General features: G+C 34.3%; 1 protein-coding gene across 4 annotated transcripts in view; it reads left to right on the top strand.

The window, feature by feature from the left end:
- Window positions 1-20,403, top strand: part of DIAPH2 (diaphanous related formin 2) — a 984,211-nt gene that overhangs the window by 599,577 nt on the left and 364,231 nt on the right. For all 4 annotated transcript variants that reach the window (XM_047843487.1, XM_047843489.1, XM_047843490.1 and 1 more), the window contains one exon: window positions 17,770-17,894. In XM_047843487.1, coding sequence (XP_047699443.1) covers window positions 17,770-17,894 — 125 coding nt within the window. The remainder of the gene's footprint in view (window positions 1-17,769; window positions 17,895-20,403) is intronic.

The raw sequence follows: 20,403 nt of genomic DNA on the forward strand, positions 1-20,403 counted from the left end.
GCAGCAATCTCTTTGACATTTGCTGGAACAACTTCTTAGCAAAACCATCTCCCAAGGCAAGGGGAACAAAAGCAAAAATAAACTATTTGGACTTCATCAAGATAAAATGCTTCTACACAGTTAAGGAAATAATCAACAAAGCTAAAAGAAAACCTATGGAGTGGGAGCAGATATTTGCAAATGACCTATCTGATAAAGGGTTTGTATCCAAAATCTGTAAAGACTTATCAAACTCAACACCCAAAAAACAATCTAGTGAAGAAATGGACAAAAGACATGAATGCACATTTTTTCCAAAGAAGACATCCAGTTGGCTAGCAGACACATGAAAAGATGCTCAACATCACTCATCATCAGAGAAATACAAATCAAAACCATGATGAGATACCACCTGTCGCCTGTCAGAAGGGCTAAAATTAACAACTCAGGAAACAACAGGGATTGGTGAGGATGCAGAGTAAGGGAAACCCTCTTACACTGTTGGTGGGAATGTAAACCAGTTCAGCCACTCCGGAAAACAGTATAGAGGTGCCTCAAAAAGTTAAAAATAGTGCTACCCTATGATCCAGCAATTACGCTACTAAATTTTTACCAAAAAAGATACAAAAATACTGATTTGAAGAATAGACATGCATCCCAGCGTTTATAACAGCATTATCAACAATAGCCAAGCTACGGAAAGAGCCCAAATGTCCATCAGCTGATGAATGGATAAAGAGGAGATATATGTACCACACACACATATAAATACACATACATACAATGGAATATTACTGAACCATTAGAAAGAATGAAATCTTGCCATTCACAATGATATGGATGGAGCTAGAATGTATTATGCTAAGCGAAATAATTCAGAGAAAGACAAATACCATATGATTTCATTCATATGTGGAAACGAAGAAACAAAACAGATTAACGTAGGAGAAAAAAAAATGAGAGGCAAACCAGAAAACAGACTCAACTATAGAGAACAGCCTGATGGTTACTGTAGGGTAGGTGGGCGGGGGAGATGAGTTAAATGAGTGATGGGGATTAGGGAGGACACTTATTGTGATGAACATTTGGTGTTGTATGTTAAGTGATCAGCCACTAGACTCTATACCTGAAACTAATGTTAACATAGATTCTACACCTGGAACTAATGTTACACTGCATGTTAACTAACTGGAATTTAAATAAAAACTGGGGGAAAAAAAAGAAATGTTATATACTATGGGCTTAAAATTAACATAATTATTTTTATGAGTTGGTAGAATTCTAATACAGTATCCTTGCTGTAGAATAGAGGCATTCCTGTTAAGTTTCCTATGAAAATATATCCCATGTACTGTGCTTTACTTTCTAAATACTACCTTTGTATGTAGAAACTAAAGAGTCAGGGAGCTATTTTGTCCCTGTCAAGGTGCCAAGCACAATTTCCCTGTGGCAACATTTTTAAAACCAGTTCAAGTTGTTTATCTGTTTGAGTTTTTGTTTTTGTTTTTTTTTTATGTTGCATTGTTTACAAAGAGTTTTCACAACTCATTTGTATCTTTATAACCACCCTAGGAGATCAGCAAGGAAGATGATAATATTCTTGTTTTATAGGTAAGGTAACAGCCTCAAAGGCTTGTTTAAATGTGTTGTCCAAAGTCATATGGAAAGTAACTGGAACCCAGGTCTTCTCTTCCAAGACCAGGTTTTTTTTTTTTTTTCCAATTTAGATAATATTCCATACAATAGTTCAGAGGTCTAAAGAAGTCTAAAGTGGCTATTTACTGGAATATTTCAGACACATTTTGAGGCATATTAATTATTTTAGCCTTTTTGAGTAAGTTACTTTTGAACTGGTACTTATTGATGTCCTCCAGAGGCCCAGAAGTTAAATGCTTTATAAAACATATGTAGATTTCACTCAGATATTTCACTTTTTTCTTAACACATGTATATACTGTTTTTTTTACTATTATGTATTCATGTCTGAAAACTGGCTATTTAAAAATACATATGGTAAATACAGCATGTATATAATTAAGAATAATTCATTGTAGCTCTATGACACTTTGTAAAAATGTTTAAAGAAAGAAAAGAAAAGAAACCTTCTAAGTTTATAGCACCTTGTTAAAAATATCCCAGTGTATCTATGTAACGTATTAATTCAATATAATTTAATTAACTGAAAAACATTTTTACAGTAACACCTCTTATGAACCAAAACAGTTTTTGTCAATCTGTATCCCCCCAGAGAGATAATAAAACATTGCTCTCCTAAACTCTGATTTGCACCTTATGCTAATCATAGCTTTCTTCTCAGACTTGTACTCCCATCTAAACATAACCCTTCATCAAAAGCAAGAAACAAAATGAAAACATCCTCCAAGAAAGAAAATCACAAAAATACAAAAACCAAGAAATATGTACACTTAGTAGAAAATAGGAGGTGAGTGTTGATGATTCCACCATTGAAGAGGAGTCCTATTCTACAATTTGGTCTCAAAGTTCCTTGGCCTTGATTCCATCAACATGAATTTTTCTCCCTTTTTCAGCTCCCTCATGAGCATACAAATAACAGACTTTGTCATTACATAGAATATGGCTATCTTCAGGAGCCCAAGCTTTGGAACGTACCTTTATATTCACAATCATCTTCACATATTCCTTGCCTCTCATGCCTCAGTATGAGACTCATTTATGAGTCTGTTGGCCTCATTATGATTTTACCAATGCCCTTCTTTATCCTTTGCCTTTTCTTCCAACCTATTAATTCCCCTCTGGCTACATTCGTCATTTAACCTAATATATACGTTTCAAGCACAAGCTATCTAGCACTCTAGACTCCACATACTTTTCCCCAAACCCCCCTCCTTTAGCCTTTTGTCATTCACATTCTGCTATTTCTGTTGTTGTTGTTGTTGTTGTTGTTTTTTCAATTCCAAGTCCTGCAAAGATTACAAAATCAGCAGCCTAACCGGGATCCACTACCCCATGCTTTCCAACCTTAGTTTCCTAATGTAGTTGGGATAGCTTTTCATTTAACTCCAATTCTCTCTTTTGTTCCCCACAATAGCAATTCCAAACTGGAGTGTTGTTGTTGTTGGCCCCTGAGCCCATTCTCCATGTATCCAGAAGATTATCTTTTTTTTTCATTCTTGACTGAGAAAATGGAAAAGTATGCCTTTCATTTACAATCACATGTCTTAAGGGATACATTACCCTGCTCCAGTTTACAAATTTTCTTACTTCCTACTCTGTAGCGTGTTATAATCTGTCCAATATTGTCATCAATGTATCCATCCTTGTATGTACTTGTTTTAGTCTCTCTATAAAATTACAAGCTGCATGAGGACAGGGACTGTGCTTTACTCCTCCTTTAGGTCCTTGTCGTTTTCTGTTGCATTGTTGTGCAGACACTAAATATGTGTTAAATTAAGGACATAAAAGAAATTTACATATGAGGTTTAGCTTATACTTTCCATACTTAGAAATGCTGCTTAACTAAAACTTGCCTTTACTTATTCCTGAGAGGAAGTAGAGCATCTTGGTAAGAGCACAGATTAGACTATATAACTTCAAATAATAGCTCTGTCACTTACTTGGTATATGACCCTGAGGAAATTATTTAATCTCTCTTTGCCTCTTATTCTCATCAGTAAATAATAATAGGATAATATAATAATATATAATAATAACAGGACATATCTCATAGGATGATTATGAGAATGAAATAAGTGTATGTATGTGTAACACTGATGTGTAACTGGAACCTTGCTAAAATGTATCAGAGTGTTGTTGTAAAGGCCATGTTAACTACAAATAGGTCAGTTATTTAAGATACATCTTGTTCAATGATTAGATCTTCAAAAAAGTCTGAAAGGGAGTATAAAGTATTGTGCTGATGAATTTTATTTGGATCCCTCTGTGTTATTTTGAGAAGGGATAATTGGGCCATGAGATTAAGTTTTGTATTGCTTTATAGTGGCTGCTTACAGGACCTGGCTTTGTATTTACACATGCATCTATTGCTATTATATTTTATTGATTTAATTTGAAGTTTTTTTAAATAAATTTTCCAGGAGTATCTTGATTCTGTGGTATTGTGATAACTGTGTAAAAAATACTCTTTTTACCCTATTAAATAATTATTCTATTGATGCATTTGGCAGAAGAAACTTATGTGATCAACCTCACCTTGTAGAATTCATAGTATGCATTTTATCCCCAGAAAGATAGAAGCAGACATTGTAAAGAGACGCAGTTACATTGTGATAGTAGATGAACCAGAAATCCAGAGACCTATCTGTGTATACATGGGCAATGACCTTTGATTTCTGTCTCCATATCTTCATGAGAGATCTAGACTAGGAAATTGCTGATGTTCTTGATGATCCCTCCAAAGAGTGCATTTTTATGAATCTAGAGCAAGGGGTGTTTGCCACTAGTGGTGAGGGGCAGGCTACAAGAAATGGGTGAAGGTTATCAAAAGGTACAAACTTTCACCTATAAGATAAATAAGTCTGGAGATGTATACAGCACGATGACTATAGTTAACAATACTATATTGTCTATTTGACAATTGCTAAAAGAGTAAATTACAAAAGTTCTCATCACACACAAAAAATATAACTATGTGAAGTACTGGGTGTTGACTAAATTTATTGTTATTATCATTTCACAATATATACATATATCAAATCATTATGTTATATGCCCCAAATTAATGCAATTATATGTGAATTATATCTCAACAACAACAAAAATAGAACCCAGGTCAGCAATTTTTTTCCATAAAGAGCTAGATATTAAATATTTTAGGCTTTGCAAACCATGTAGAATCCTTCTTCACAAGGGATAGTGCAAAAGCAGCTATAGACCATATATAGATGGCCGTGTTCCAATAAAACTTTAGTTATGAATACCAAAATTTGAATTTCATGCAACTTTAATGTGTCACCAGTATTATTTTTATTTTTTTCATCACCTTATAAATGTAAAAATCATTCTTAGCTAAAGGTGTATACAAAAACAGTGATCTGGATTTGACCTAAGGGCAGCAGTTTGTCATCACCTGATCACCTGATCTGTCTGTAGCCCTTGTGTATTTGATGGGTCCCTTTTTGCAGGGATGCAGGGACTTTTTAGGAACATATTTGAATAGATTGACAATTCCGAATAACACAGTTCAGATATTTATTTTGGTCCTATGAAAGAAGACATATTTAAAACCACCTGTGTGCCTCTGAAGTAGCTCATTCAGATCCAAGGCATATCCAATGATTTTTTTGGGTAGGTATTCCTTCATAGAATCTCTCTATACACTTAAAAAGATTCATTTTCTCCTTTGTTAACTATCAGATCACCCTAAATCCCAATATCCTACTCTATAAAATACAGAATAAATGTGAGTGATATGGCAGTACCATTCAAAGTTAGGAAGTTTATTTTCATTTACAAAGAAGTTATTAAAACAAAATACATTACACAGTTAAGATCATACTGTATATAAAATTCCATATGATGATTTGTTTTCATTTGATGTCAAAGAAATCACAAGTACTCTTCTGTTATTACAAAGTTTTTATAAATTTCACATTATTTATATAATTATCATTTCATTGTACAAACTTTTTACTTAATCATTCTCATATTGCTGCTCATCTGAACTGTCATTTTCATGCTACCTTAAAATAAGACCATGTGATTTTCTGTGGCCCCAAATCCTAGCTTCTCTTTTAGGCTTTTTCTTAAAAAGAGCTGGTAACAAGCTAATATTACTGTGTCAAAAGTTATGAATGTTTGTAAGCCTCTTTCTCTTTCCTAGAAAATTTATGTTGATCTTTTTCCTGTTAGCATTGCCTGAGAGTTCCTATAACTGTGCCATCACTGGTACAAGGTTGTCAACACTTTTAAAACCATGTTTGCTAATTGGATAAATGAGAGAAATGATGTCTCAGTTCAAACGAAATTTATTAAGCACTTACTGTATGGCAGGTACAGTGTTAGAGGCAGAGAACAGAAAGATATTTTTATAAGTCTCACTCTGCTTTTAAGGAACTAAATTTCTCTTGAGAGAAGTAGCCATATAAACTATTAGAATACAGTGAAAAAACCATAAAAGAATCAAAACTATAGGAACATTGAGAATGGAATTACTATATATAGAGAGATCATGAAAAATTTCATAGAGAAAATTGACCCTGAGAGGAATTCCAGAGAAACTGAGAATAGAATGGTAGTTAGGATGGTTGGGAGATGGGTGAAAATGGAAAGATATTTGTCAACGGGTAAAAATTTATAGTTATAACATTAACAAGTTTGTGGAGCTAATGTACAGCATGGTTATTATAGCCAATAATAATGGTATTATATACTTGAATGTTGCTAAGAGAGTAGATCTTAAATGTTCTCACCACAAAAAAGAAATGGTAACTATGTAATGGGACATAAGTGTTCACTAATGCTATGGTGGTAACCAGTTTGCATACATAAATGTGTCACATCAACACATCATACACTTAAACTTACATAATAGTATGTGTGAATTATATCTCAATAAAGCTAGGGGGAACAACAACAAAGTAAGAGGTAGTAATATTAGCTTTAAAAAAACAATATAAATATTTTTTTTCTTAAATCAGTCAAAAGAAATCAAGTGCCTTTGGGAAATGGGAGATAGGGGATGGGAGACAGAAATTGCTTTTTTTCATAACCAGACTTACAGAATGATTTGACTATTTAAACTGTCTGCATGTATAACTGTCACAATAAAAACTGTGTTTAGAACTTCCAAAATAAATAATTAAAAGTTGTTTATATTCTAAAGTATTTTTTAAATGTTTATTTATTTTTGAGAGAGACAGAGTGTGAGTGGGGGAGGGGCAAAGAGAGAGGGAGACACAGAATCCCAAGCAGGCTCCAGGCTCCGAGATGTCCGCACAGAGCCCAACATGGGGCTCTAACCCAGGGACCGGGAGATCATGACCTGGGCTGAAGTCAGACACTCAACCAACTGAGCCATCCAGGTGTCCCAAAAGTTGTTTATATTCTCAAAGAAGAAGAGGAGGAAGAAGAATAGTAATAATAATGATGATGGTGGTTCATCTAGTCAAGGTAGCAAAAAGACAGTCCAGGAAATGTGAACCAAAGAAGAGACACATTCAGTATGGCAACTCATTAGCACTAAGTGTGGGAGAATGGCCTTAAATGAAAACCAGAGATAGGGAGATGGGAGTCCTATATTGAAGTGCTTATGTGTATTGATCCTATAGATGACAGGATCACAAAAAGAACTAACGTATCCAGTTTTTAAATATTATAGTTTTTGGGGTCCCTGGGTGGCTCAGTCAGTTTAGTGTGCAACTTTGGCTCAGGTTGTGATCTTGCTGTTCATGAGTTCAAGCCCTGCGTTGGTCTCTGTGCTGACAGCTCAGAGCCTGGAGCCTGCTTTGGATTCTGTGTCTCCCTCTCTCTCTGCCCTTTCCCCGCTCACACTCTTTCTCTCTCAAGAATAAATAAACATTTAAAAATGTAAATATTATAGTTTTTATGATAAGAGCTGTGTATACATTATTTTATGTAATTATCATGACAGATTTATGAAGTTAGAATTATTTTCCCCATTCACAGATCAGGAAACTAAGGCTCACAAAGTTTCAGTGATTTTCTCAGAATCACACAATTTAAGTGGTGGAGAAAGAATCCCAAGTAGATATGTCTGACTTCAAAGGCCATGTTTTTTTCTACGATAATATAGTACACCACTGGATTATTAAAATATTTTAAGCCTTGTGGTAGCAAAATCAGGTTTTAGTTTATAAAGGATAAATCTAGCATAGTATGGAACCAAATTTATGATGTCATTATTGACTAATTTAGATGTGCATTTTTAGTAGGAAGATTTAGTAGGACATATTTTTTTAAATTCCAGTTCAGATTCAAGTGATGTTTAGTCAGCACCTTCTATGTGCCTGCCAGGCACGCTGCTAGGTGCCTGCATTATCTAAATTAAGGTTAATTGTGGTTAAATGCATTTTTTTTCAAATATTAAAACCTGTTTATAATATTTGGCTAGTTTGAGCTACTAGAAAAACTGTTTTTTGGAAGAACATATGTAATGTCCAGGGCTAAATATATATTATCAGTATTATCAGCATGACATCTGGGCATGTGTCATGGTTAGAATTTCTTGTGATTACATCTTTAAAAATATTATTTTTCAACTTTTAGGCATGCAACCCTATTAGATACTGAAATAGTATGTGCTTTTGATTTTGGTGGGAAATTGATAGAAATGTTAATTTCTAATTGTTCCAGGTTAAACATAATGACCATTTGGGTAAATTTCTTATTTGAATTTTATCTATTGCTGGCTCCACAGAAGATATCCAAATCATTTACAAGATGAAAAAATAACTTGGGAAAAAGGACCATAATTGTTAGACTTTTATTTTGTTTTAGAATACTAAAAGTTAGAGATTACAGTGGCAAAAGTAACTTGCTGACTCACTGGAGGGATGATGATGGATCTTTTGAAATTGACACAAAACTAGATTCATTCATTCATTCCAGATGAATGAATATATACAATGAATGAATGAATCTATCATTATACACACACACACACACACACACACACACACACACACACACATATGATAGAGCTTCTAGAAGGATAGAAGAAGGACTTTATCACATCCAGGGCAACAATAGAATTACTGACTTGGGAACTAAAGCAGATGTGTGCAGCCCTCCCCATCCACTCAATATACTCAGGAGTGGTAATTATATTTGTTTCACTCTGATTAAAATTCAGGTATGGATAGTTGTTGGCCTTAAAAGAGCAGTTCACTAATAAATAAAAACTCAGCAAATAATTGCAATGACCATTCAGAGAAAAACAATCAATAATGCAAGCTGGAAATGTATATACTCTAAAAGAACATTGTGGAGCTACAACAAGGAAGAAGACCTGTTTATTGTGAATACTTCAAGTGGAGCCAGTGGCAGAGAGGGACCAAAGAAGGGTAAAACCTACATTGTCCTGTATCAACTAAACCACCTTTAACCCTTCCCCTTTTACCACTGTTAATGTGCCAATTATGTGCACTATGAAGGAAAACAATCAAGTCTTTCACATTTTTCTTTCTTCTATTGGGGAAATCATGGCAGATATTTTCATGGCTATGTTCTTTAAAGGCCTTGAGCTCTTTGATTTAGTATACTCACCACACCTCCAAATGCAATAAGCTGGGGGGTTGTTATTGGCAACATTTGTTTCAAGAGAAGTATAACAACAAGTGGCGGGGGGCGGGGGGGGGGGAGGGAGGGGATGGGGGAGTCTTAATCAAATATCCATGGTACTCCTGCAAGTTTAAGAGTAACTCACAGAAAAGTAGAGTAAAGAGGAAAAACAGGAATAAATTACAAGCATAGCCCAGAAGAAAATGACCTTAACCAACATTTAGAAATGTTTGTACTTGGAATGAGTCAGGGATGCAGAAATTATTATCTCGATTTATACAGCCACAAAACTAACTGTAGACTCAATTATATTGTAGCAATGTAATGAAACAATATAACTATTGTAGAGTAGGTTCTGTATGCAAATACCTTTCTATTACACACATCAAGCTCAGGCCCCTCTAATGAGTTCAGGACCCCATATATTCAACATCTTAGTTATAATCGCAATTTGGATGGTTCATACAATTGAAACTAAGTAGGTCCCAAGCTAAACCCTTAATCTTTCCCCATAAATCTCCCCTCTAAATATTTCAATTTCTGTTGTTCATGCCAAAAACTTGGAAATCATTCTTAATAACTTCTTCCTTACCTCTCACGTTTCATCAACCCTATGACCAGTCTGCACTACCTCTAAAATATGTACTGCAATCATCTTTGGTCACCTTAATCTCCTGTCTAGACCATAGTAATTGGTTCCTAATTCTTGTTCCCTTTTCCATTATTGATCCCTTCACTGCGTTTTACACATAGCAGCCAGAGTTATTTATTTTATTTCATTTCCCTATTTATCTCATTTCATTATTCATTTTTGAGCGAGAGACAGACAATGAGCAGGGGAGGGACAGGAGAGAGAGGGAGACAGAATCTGAAGCAGGCTCCAGGCACTGAGCTGTCAGCACAGAGCCCCATGTGGGGCTCCAATTCACAAGACACGAGATCAAGACCTGAGTCAAAGTCGGAAGATTAACCGACTGAGCCACCTAGGCACCCCCAGAGTATTTTTTAAATGTAAATTTCATTATCATCTCCCGCCTATATCCAGCATGTCTTAGAAGCTTCAGCCTGCATATGTATTTCACAATCCTGGCCTTAAGCTAAGACTGTCACCAAAAGTAGGAGATTTCAGTTTGTTTTTTATCCTTTGATTTAAAAATTCATACATGCTATTTGCCGCAGGCAGAATAGCAGTTGCAGAAAGACAGCAGGTGAAAAAACAGTAATTCTTCATGGGTAGCTTGACTGTCCACTGCTGGTAGTTTGGTGGTCAGGCTACAGGATTTTTTTATTGTATCATTAGTCAGAGGGCTTCAAACTTCCCTTTATCCTTCTCTACCCCAGTTAACACTTTAGGCATACCTTCCATAGTTAGTAGTAAGGTAGTAAAGGGATTTTTATATATTTATTTTAGTTAGGTTCAATTTTTAATTTAAAAAATACATCAGGCTGAGGACTTGTATAAATATATTAAGCCAGACACTGAAATATGCTTAGTGGAATTCTTAGAGTTAAACATTTAGATTATGCTTATAAAACAGTTTTCCTGTTTTCGTTTGGAAATCCCGCTGTTCCCAGCATGCATTCAGGCTATATTATGAATCCAATTTAGAGAAACTGCACCTTATCCCCAAGGGCACATGTTAGAGGGGCAAGTGATGGCCCTTGTGAGAATATATAAGGGACATATATTTTTAAATTTTATTTAATAAGAATTCTAGTTAAATTGTGTTTCCTTTTAAGGTGACTTTTTAACAATTAATTTTTCTCAGAATTAGTCATTTTCTAATTGATTTTTTTATTATAGGAATTTTTTATTGGGGTGCCAGTTACTACTTATATTCTTTAAAAGCCTAAGATGCCCACAGTAATGAGATTTTGCTATTGTTATTATATAAACACACTTGCTTCGTTTCCATGTAAATATCCATGTAAATATCATTTTCATATAAAGTGAAACTATTATAAATGCACTTGAGGAAGAATGCAACTGTTCCTATTGTTCAGGCTGCTTGTAATGTCCTTTTCTACCTATGCTTTCTGGATGAGTCACTTTAATGTTGTGCTCCTCAGCTGATAGTAATTTTTCAACTAAATATATTCAGTTAAAGAAAATTATGGTGCTTATAATCATTTTGGGGCCTATTCACACATAGACTTGCAAGAGTAAATTTTTACTTGGCCTTTCTCAGAGCAAAGATGTAAGAAGTGCTCAATTATTTTGGCAATGGGTAAAATTAATAGAAATACTTAATTCAGAGAAAAAAAATCCTTAAGTTCCTGGCAAAGCTTTTATATTTACATAAAATTACACATTCTGCACATGGTCTAGAGAATGTCACCATTACTGTGATTTTTTTTAGCTTAAATGTGTATCATTTCTCTGATATAATATGTAATTGAAGAATCTTTCCATTTAAAATCTCGCTTAAAATACTTATTTTATCCTTTACTTTTCTTAAAATTATGAGTTAGAGTAGGTCTATCATTTAAAATGTTTTGAGTCATATATTTGAAGCCAGGAAACAAGTTTATGTATATTTTTCAACTGAAGTAAGTAGATAAATAAGATTTGTGGGGAAAGTTTCTCCCTACACATAACTCAATAGAGTGTACTCAACTTAAAAGGTTATTTATGGAGTACAAGGAAGAAAGCTATAATAAAGAACTTGATAGCTATAATTTAATTTTTAGTGTTATAATTCAGATTTTGTAATTCAGTAGCAGATGTAAAAAATGAAATGAGAGACAAAATTAAAGTGCCACTAGACTGACTAATCAGTCATTGAAAATGCCCACAGTGGGAATTTACTCAGAAAATGTTTGCACTGTCACTAAAGACTCCCTAATTTATATTAGTAAACTAAATAATGAGAGGCACAAAAATATACCGAGGCTAAAACTATGCAGAAGAGGAGCACTTCTAACTCACTCTGGTATTTTAATGCTCTTGGGACACTAGGAACTCTACATATTCCCCCACCTCCAAGAAGAATATTTCAATCTCTCTCTTGCCTCCTTTCCCACCACCCCATACACACATTCTCTTGCTCTCTCGCTCTCTCTCTAAGAAATATAAGAAGTAATGAAGGCTAGGGCTTATTAAATAGTTAGATAATCAACATTGACTCCTAACACTTAAGATTGAAGCAAATGTACTTAAGGCAAATCATCAGGCAGGTAAACACATGTTAATTCCTTTCTAACACTCAAAAAAAATCCTGTTATCTTTTATACAAGTCTAGAAAGCCAAAATAACTAACTGGTAATTGTCTCCAGAGGAATACAGACTACTAATTTCCGGAAGCATTCTTTAAATTTGGAACTTGTTAATATCTCTAACAAATTGGCTGTTCATTAGTATAATAGTCACTAGTTCCCAGACCCAAAATCCCATGTGCTCTGTAAAACCTACAAACCAGAACAGTCTGTGTTTAGTTTTTTTGATTAGAAAGAGACTAATATTATATTAAATTAGACCATAGTGGGGTAGCAACTAGGAAATAACTGCTTTTTTGTTGTTGTTGCTATTCAGATTACATCTAAACTGTTGTTTAATGATTGGGAGCACATATATAGTAGGAATTTTTCTGTTGGAAGGTAAGGAAAAGAGGGAAGAATAATAGAATGTGAAATGAATATTTATGGATTACCTATAGGTACCAGGTATAATGATAGAAACTTTATATTTACCAAATCACTTAACTTTAATGACTACCTTTTAAAGAAGGTGTTATTCTCTTCATTTTGCAAATCAGGAAATGAAGACCCAGACAAGGTAGCCCAACTAGTATTTGGTATGGCAGAGATCAGAATCTGAGTGGATCTGACTCATAAGACCATGCCAGTCTCCTAATATAAATGACATGTCTGTGTGCCACTGGGCACAGATTTAATTTCAACTTTCTGGCCTTATAGGTCCTAGAGACATTGCTTTACATTTCCAGTTTTCTGGGAAGATGTCATTTGGCTCATATCACAGCCCTGCTTGAGCATAGTAAATACCTCGTAAAGTTTTTGTACAGATTAGATGAGTTAATACATAAAACTAGTTAGAATATGGTCTGGCACATAGTAAGTGCTCACTAAATATTAGTTATTACTTAAGAGTTCAAGAAATAAGTAACCCTTATACCTTAGGAAGACTAGTTGTAGGAAATGGGTGTTTATAGCCTGGGCAGATTAAGAAGATGCAAGTAACACCTTTCCTGTAAAATAGGGAGTAGACTTGATCAGTGTTGCCATAAGGCAAAATGAGGACTAAGAGTTGATAAGTTGGTAAGAGTTCAAGTAGTCTGATTTTGATTATAAGTAAACAAAATTTTTTTCTAATTATATCAACTGCCAAAAGGGAATAAGCCACTTGGGATATAGTGAATCATCTGTTCTGCATCTAGTTTATACACCCCTGTAGATCCACTAAGCACCCTTTCTATGTGCCCCCCCCACCCCCGACCTCCAAGCCTGGGCCACGTTGTCTTGTTCCCTAGACAAAATGGGAAGTTAACACCTTGAAACAGAAGTTTGCCAATGAGAGAGTAGAAAATGAGAAGGCACCAACAGGTGAACTGCTCACCCCCTGTAACCAATTCTTCCAAATTGCAGTTCTTTCATTTATCATATCTGAAGATGAGGACTGATTACATGATTAGCAGGGCCCAGTGAAAAGTGAAAATGCAGGGCACCATTTAAAATAAGAATTTCAGGGGCACCTGGGTGGCTCAGCCGGTTAAACATCTGACTTTGGCTTAGGTCATGATATTGCAGTTCATGAGTTCGAGCCCCACATCGGGCTCTATGCTGACAGCTCAGAGCCTGGATCCTGCTTCAGATTCTGTGTCTCCCTCTCTTTCTGCCCCTCTTCTGCTCACGTTCTCTCTCTCTCTCTCTCTCTCTCTCTCTCTCTCTCTCTCAAAAATAAATAAACCTTAAAAAAAGAAGATTTCTAATAAAATAAATAAAATAAGAATTTCAAAACAGTGACAACAAAGCATTAAACAAAGTTTAGGGCCCTTCCAAGCATGGATTCAAAGCAACCACCTGTAATTTTTGTAAAGTTGTGGCCAGTTCAGTAATTTACTCTCTTGTATTAACGCTCTTCCTTTTTTCTTCATGCCCATTTCCCTCTGATTATACCCCACCTTTACCCGTTAAGAAGGAGTTAACATGGAGGCTTTGTCTTAGGTTCTGTTTTCTAGGAATATAGACTGTGACATTGTATAACTTGTGTTTTTAAATTTGAGAGGCTGGTCAAAAATCCATTTTAATATTACTTCTAACTCTAAGATACCATAATTCCAACAATTTAAAGATATTCATTTAAATAATTGTATTTTTCATTTAATGCAGCCATATGAGGCAAAATGAGTTTGCATGTGAGGTAGAATCCTTGGATTATCACACCTCCAGTATTTAATTCTCTTTTGTTCAAGCATAATATTGCCAATTTATTCGAGGGGAAGACAGAAGGAACCTAATGAAGGTATCCCTTCCTTCCCTTCCTTATCCCAGTTCCTTATTTTCCCATTCATCTAAGCATCTCCTGCAACCCTGCCACCTCTATGTATTGTTAGACAGACTTCAACTTCCTGCTTCTTTTCCATAGTCACATAATACTTGATATGGTAACTTTCAATCATTATGATTATATCTAATCTCTATATGCACATTGATTTGCAGAAGTGAGCATAAATTCCACATATGAGTGAAATCATATGCTATTTGTTTTTCTCTGACTTATTTCACTTAGTATAATACTGTCTAGCTCCATCCATGTCATTGCAAATAGCAAGATATCGTTCTTTTTTATGGCTCAGTAATATTCCGTGTGTGTGTGTGTGTGTGTGTGTATCTTTTTTCTTCTCAAATCTAGGGTTAAGGTTACGGTTATGGCCAGGCTTATGGTTAGGGCCAGGAAATGAAACAAATGAGCAAAGAGAAAAAAAGAAAAAAATAACCTAATAAAGGGACTCTTAACTATAGAGAACAAACTGGTGGTTACCAGAGGGGAGGTAGGTGGGAGGATGGGTTAAATAGGTGACGGGGATTAAGGAGCTCACTTGTAAGGAGCACCAAGTGTTATTGAAGTCTCAATGACTATATCATACACCTGAAAATAATATTACACTGCATGTTAACTAATTGGAATTTAAATAAAAACTTTTAAAAAAGAAACTAAAAGAACAGTAGGCATAGGGGCACCTGGGTGACTCAGTCTGTTAAGCATTCGACTCTTGGTTTCAGCTCAGGTCATGATCTCGTGGTCTGTGAGATGGAGCCCTGCATCAGGCTCTGTGCTGTCAGTGCAGAGCCCGCTTGGGATTCTATCTCTCCCCCTCTCTTTCTCTACCTCTCTCTCTGCCTCTCTCAGAATAAATAAACTTAAAAAAAGTTTAAAAAATACTAGGCATATATTAAAATCTGAACCAAAACTTTTTCAATTATGCATATTAATTCAATATTTATTATTCAATATTTATTCAACATTCAACATTCAACATTGTGTATAACATATACACAGAGAAAAGTGAAGTATTAGATACAGATCTTACCATTATGTAGCTTGAGGTTTTATAATAGAGGCTCTGTGCTTATGTACACAAACAAAAATACTTCTCAAAGTGGAAGGTAATATGTGAAAGATCACTTGAACAAACCAAAGTGCCTCTAAATGGTAGAGAATTTGGGCTAGAGTTCTGGAAGGATTTCAGAGGATTTAGGATTAGACATGTAAAATTGAGGACAGATGTCTGGAAAATACTGCTTTATTCAGAATTCAACTTGATTAAAAATATTGTCTCTTGTTATTTGAGATATCTAGCCTTTTGTGTGTATAGCACTTGATTAGGCTATTTCTATATTGAACAATCAGAAGATGAATCCTCATCATCATGCCATTTTTACTACTGGAATTACTATTGCCTGTAGTAGGAGGATTAATATTGTGACCTAAACCTGGCCTTTGGGCACATTTTGTGTATAGCAGAAAGTTACCATGGGCTTATTTCTTTTATGTAACCTAAATGACATCAACAACTTCTGAATTTCATACCTTCATTTTTTCTATCAAGCACATAGGGAAGAACAAACCTTGGGAATAATTATTGAGACTCTAATGGAAAAATGCAAGTGAAAAAATTCGGTTTTAAAATAAGAGAAAATACTTTTATCCACAGCAAACTCATCCTTTCAATAAACCAAACAATGATTGTCGAGCCATTAGCAAATTTTTGGCAAGAAAAAACTCAGACCTCCTGATAAAGAATAATTTCCAAGCTTGTAAGAGCTAAACAAATGGAACTTAATTGGAAAGAGTTATTTGAACTGACAGATTAATAGGAAAAAAAATTGTCTTTAATGTTCATGTTGGATTTTCAGTCTCTTGAACTTCCATGTATATTTAAGGCAGTTTCTCCTTATCAAGTCACATGGGTGTCAGTGTGATGAATTTGTATCAGAAGAGTTTGGCTGAAATTTGCCAGGGGGTTGATTTTTGTCAGTCTCTTAAATTTTTCACTGCAATTTGGATATGCCTCTGAATGAAACCAAAATTTCCTTTAAAAAGAGAATGGTAATATTACTCTATTTCTGTTTCACAATCTTTTAATGAACAGTGTTTCAGAGGCCAGGATTTAAAAATCAATGTCACAGGATAACCTATTAAATTCTAATACTTAACCTTGTCTTTTTAGCTAGAACACTGTCAAATGCCATTGTTATTGATAGAAGTGTCTTCATATATAATTGGCAGTCATGCAGTAATAGAGTATCTATAAAATAGTGTCTATTAAAAAAATAACTGTGCAGAGAGGGCATCATAAGAGATCTAGGAAATGTGTATGTATTTAGGAGCAGTGGGAATACAATACTTAAAATTATTGGTTGTCAACGAGGAGAGAAAAAGAAAAGTACAGATAATGTTAGGGACAATTAAAGCAATTAATGATGGTGTTTGAGGGCACACTGAAGCTTTGTGGGTATGTATGTGCATATGTATTCTCTAGGATTTGCTCTAAATTCTCTTTATGTATCAACAGTATTTTTTCACATGTATACGTGTATGAAAAGTACTAAAGATGGGCACTTTTACCATACATGTTGGTTTATAAAAATCAGGATATTTCAACAAAAGAAAATATTTGATCCTTTTATATGATTTAACTTTAAATCATTTGTATAACCAAGAACATGCATCAATATAGTAAGATCTCTTTGAACCTCAGTTTCTCTTTAATCTTCAAGTTAGATTTTAAAGAATGAAATATAAGGAATTCCATCAATAAATTTAAATAGAAATGCCTTCATTTTAACTAATGGCTGAATAAAATGGTGACATTCTCTTGTTAAACATGATGATTTGCTGTATTATATTACACATTTCAACTTATTTCATGGAGAGTAGAATGTTTATGAGCAGCAATTCCAAAAGACGTGAGTTAACTTAATGGAACTATTCTGCACATTAGAAAATATTTTAACTGATACTGTTTTTTTTAGTTGTTTTACGGATTATTTGGTAAAATAACTCTAAACACTTTGCACATTGTTCTTTAGTTTCAGCTCAAATTCTCAAGAACAACCTTGCAACAATGGAACAACACATTGTTCATCTGGAACGTGATATCAAGAAATTCCCCGAAACAGAAAATAGACATGATAAGTTTGTGGAGAAGATGACAATATCCTTTATTTATTTAAGCACATTGTTTATTAGTTTCTCTCTCTTTCTCTTTCTCTTTCTCTCTCTCTCTCTCTCTCTCTCTCTCTGTATTTACTGTGTAGTTCTAAACTTACTACTCTATTCAGACTGGATGAATTTATATAGGCTGTTTTTATATTAGCAGCATAAATTTTAGTTGACAGTGTTTCAAACCAGGTAGATTAGGCAAGGGAACAGTTATATGAGAAAAAAATACCATTTCTCAAAGAAGAATTTCATTTGAAGCTCCGCTGGATATGCAAGGTAAGTCTTATGAGACTTGAGTAGACACAAAACAAAACAAAAAATCTCCTTATGTAACTAGTTGCTTAGAGAAAATGATCAACATAAGTTTTTTTGGGTCAGAAGTTTTTTTTTTTTTTTCCTCTTTGCATGTGTGCAGGTATTTGCTGAGGACACACATGTATATTCAAGAGCAATCAGAGGATGGCCAATATCAATTGACTGAAAGGACTGAGAAGGATAAAATGGATGCCTGGATGGATGGTTAGATGAATTGATCAGTAGATTATGTATTTAAATAAATTATAGTAGCTATCTATATAACATTAAGTATTTACTTCTAAATAAATATTTTTAAATCCCTATTTTATATACAGTATATTCATATAAAGTATAGAAATATATGAAAGAAGAACTTAAGAAATAGCATTTAGCTTGAATTGCTTAATGTTAAATCTGGCACCTAAATTAAATATGACTTTTTTCTTTTTTGGTTTTCAAAAGTTTGAGCCATATCATCCTCTTTTAGGTTTAAATAAATATCTTGAACTACATACTGGTTCACCATTTTATCTCTCTAGAGGGAATAAATACTATAAATACTTTATCTGATAAGTAAATTCTTCCAACTATATGACAGTCACCTTGTTTCAAGGTTAAATCTATTACCTTTTTTCTTCTGTGGTATGCTTATTTAACTGCCAAACTTGGAAGTTACGGTACTGAACTTGAATTATTTGAGAATAGCAATTTAGATTTTCATGAAAAATGTTTTTTTTCATTCAAAGGCATTTGATTCATGAATTAATACTGCCTTATGAGTCTGTTAGTGATGCTGAGTACTTTCATAAATAGGAATATTGGAAACATACGTTTGTGAGTGCTTGGAAGCAGAAAATCCTCAAAAATAACCTTGTATTATATAACTTCCCACATTGGGATACTTAATGTAAATATTTAGCTTTATTGCTGACTAGATTTTTCTTAAAAATATGTTATATTGTCCTGTGACTGGAAATACCACCTACATCTCTCAACTTTTGATTTTGGTTCTTGCCTCATATATTTGAATTTAATTCCTGATCCCCTTGTTCCTTTTAATATTTTCTTCTACGGTTGTCTTATGGCCACACAACAGCTCGCAACATTGAGGAGTCTTTGTTGCTCATTTAGAAAAAGAAAAGTAATTTCAAACCCTCATGAACTTGGCCAAGACTCTTTATTTTGTTTCTCTCTTTATGCAGGTAATTAAGCACTCTAAAATGAAAATCCAAATCCTCCTGTATCTGTATGTTACAGATGAATGGTTATTCTTCATTTAAGTGGCACTAAAGTGTGACTATTTGTCCACAAGGGGATTGCAAATTATATTAAAATGTATGGGGCTGTTACTTTGTATATCATATTTTTTTGAAAAACAAAATAAAATATACAGCAATTTATTTTAGGTAAAGTTTAGAATATTGAGTTGAGTTTGTTAAAAACTCCAAGTTAATGAATGACAATGATAAATCTGTTGCTCAAATTATTCTTGCTTTGGAAGACTCCTTAAGGCACCCATTGAGAGTTTCAATCTTCTAGAAAATTACAAACAAAATTCATGATCTTCATATGTATATATGTTATATGAATTTTTGTGTCTAATTAATACTTTTCTACTCTTCTGGCACTAACAAAAGAGAAGGATATTTTAAAGTGGGATACGTGATTATGGTTTTTTTTTTTTAGTTTATTCTGAGAGAGAGAGTGCAAGCATGGGTGAGCAGGGGAGGGGCAGAGAGAGAGGAAGAATCCCAGGAAGGCTCTGCACTGTTAGCCCAGAGCCTGATGCGGGGCTCAATCTCATGAACTGCAAGATCATAACCTCAGCTGAAATCGATTGGGCTGCTCAACCAACTGAGCCACCCAGGCATCCTGGAATACTTGATTATGTTTTAAAATTAAAACCATATTCTATGTTTAGTACAGGATTCTTTCTACTGGATGATCTTTCTGATATTTCTGTCCCCTGCCAATAATTTGTTTTGTTTTAAGTCACTGAACTTTAAATTGAACAACTACAGGCACAAGTATGGGAATAGTTTCCCTTGCAAGTAACCTTACCTACTCAAGAATAATCTCTCTTATAAGGACTATGAATTCAAAAACTGAATAGCACTGCCATGCCTCTCTGCTTTCAGAACAGCGTCATTGCTATTGCTAACGACAATGGCATGATTGCCAGAGAGTAACCGAATATGCAGGCT

This window comes from Prionailurus viverrinus, chromosome X (genome assembly GCF_022837055.1).
Source record: "Prionailurus viverrinus isolate Anna chromosome X, UM_Priviv_1.0, whole genome shotgun sequence".
Lineage (NCBI taxonomy): Eukaryota > Metazoa > Chordata > Mammalia > Carnivora > Felidae > Prionailurus > Prionailurus viverrinus.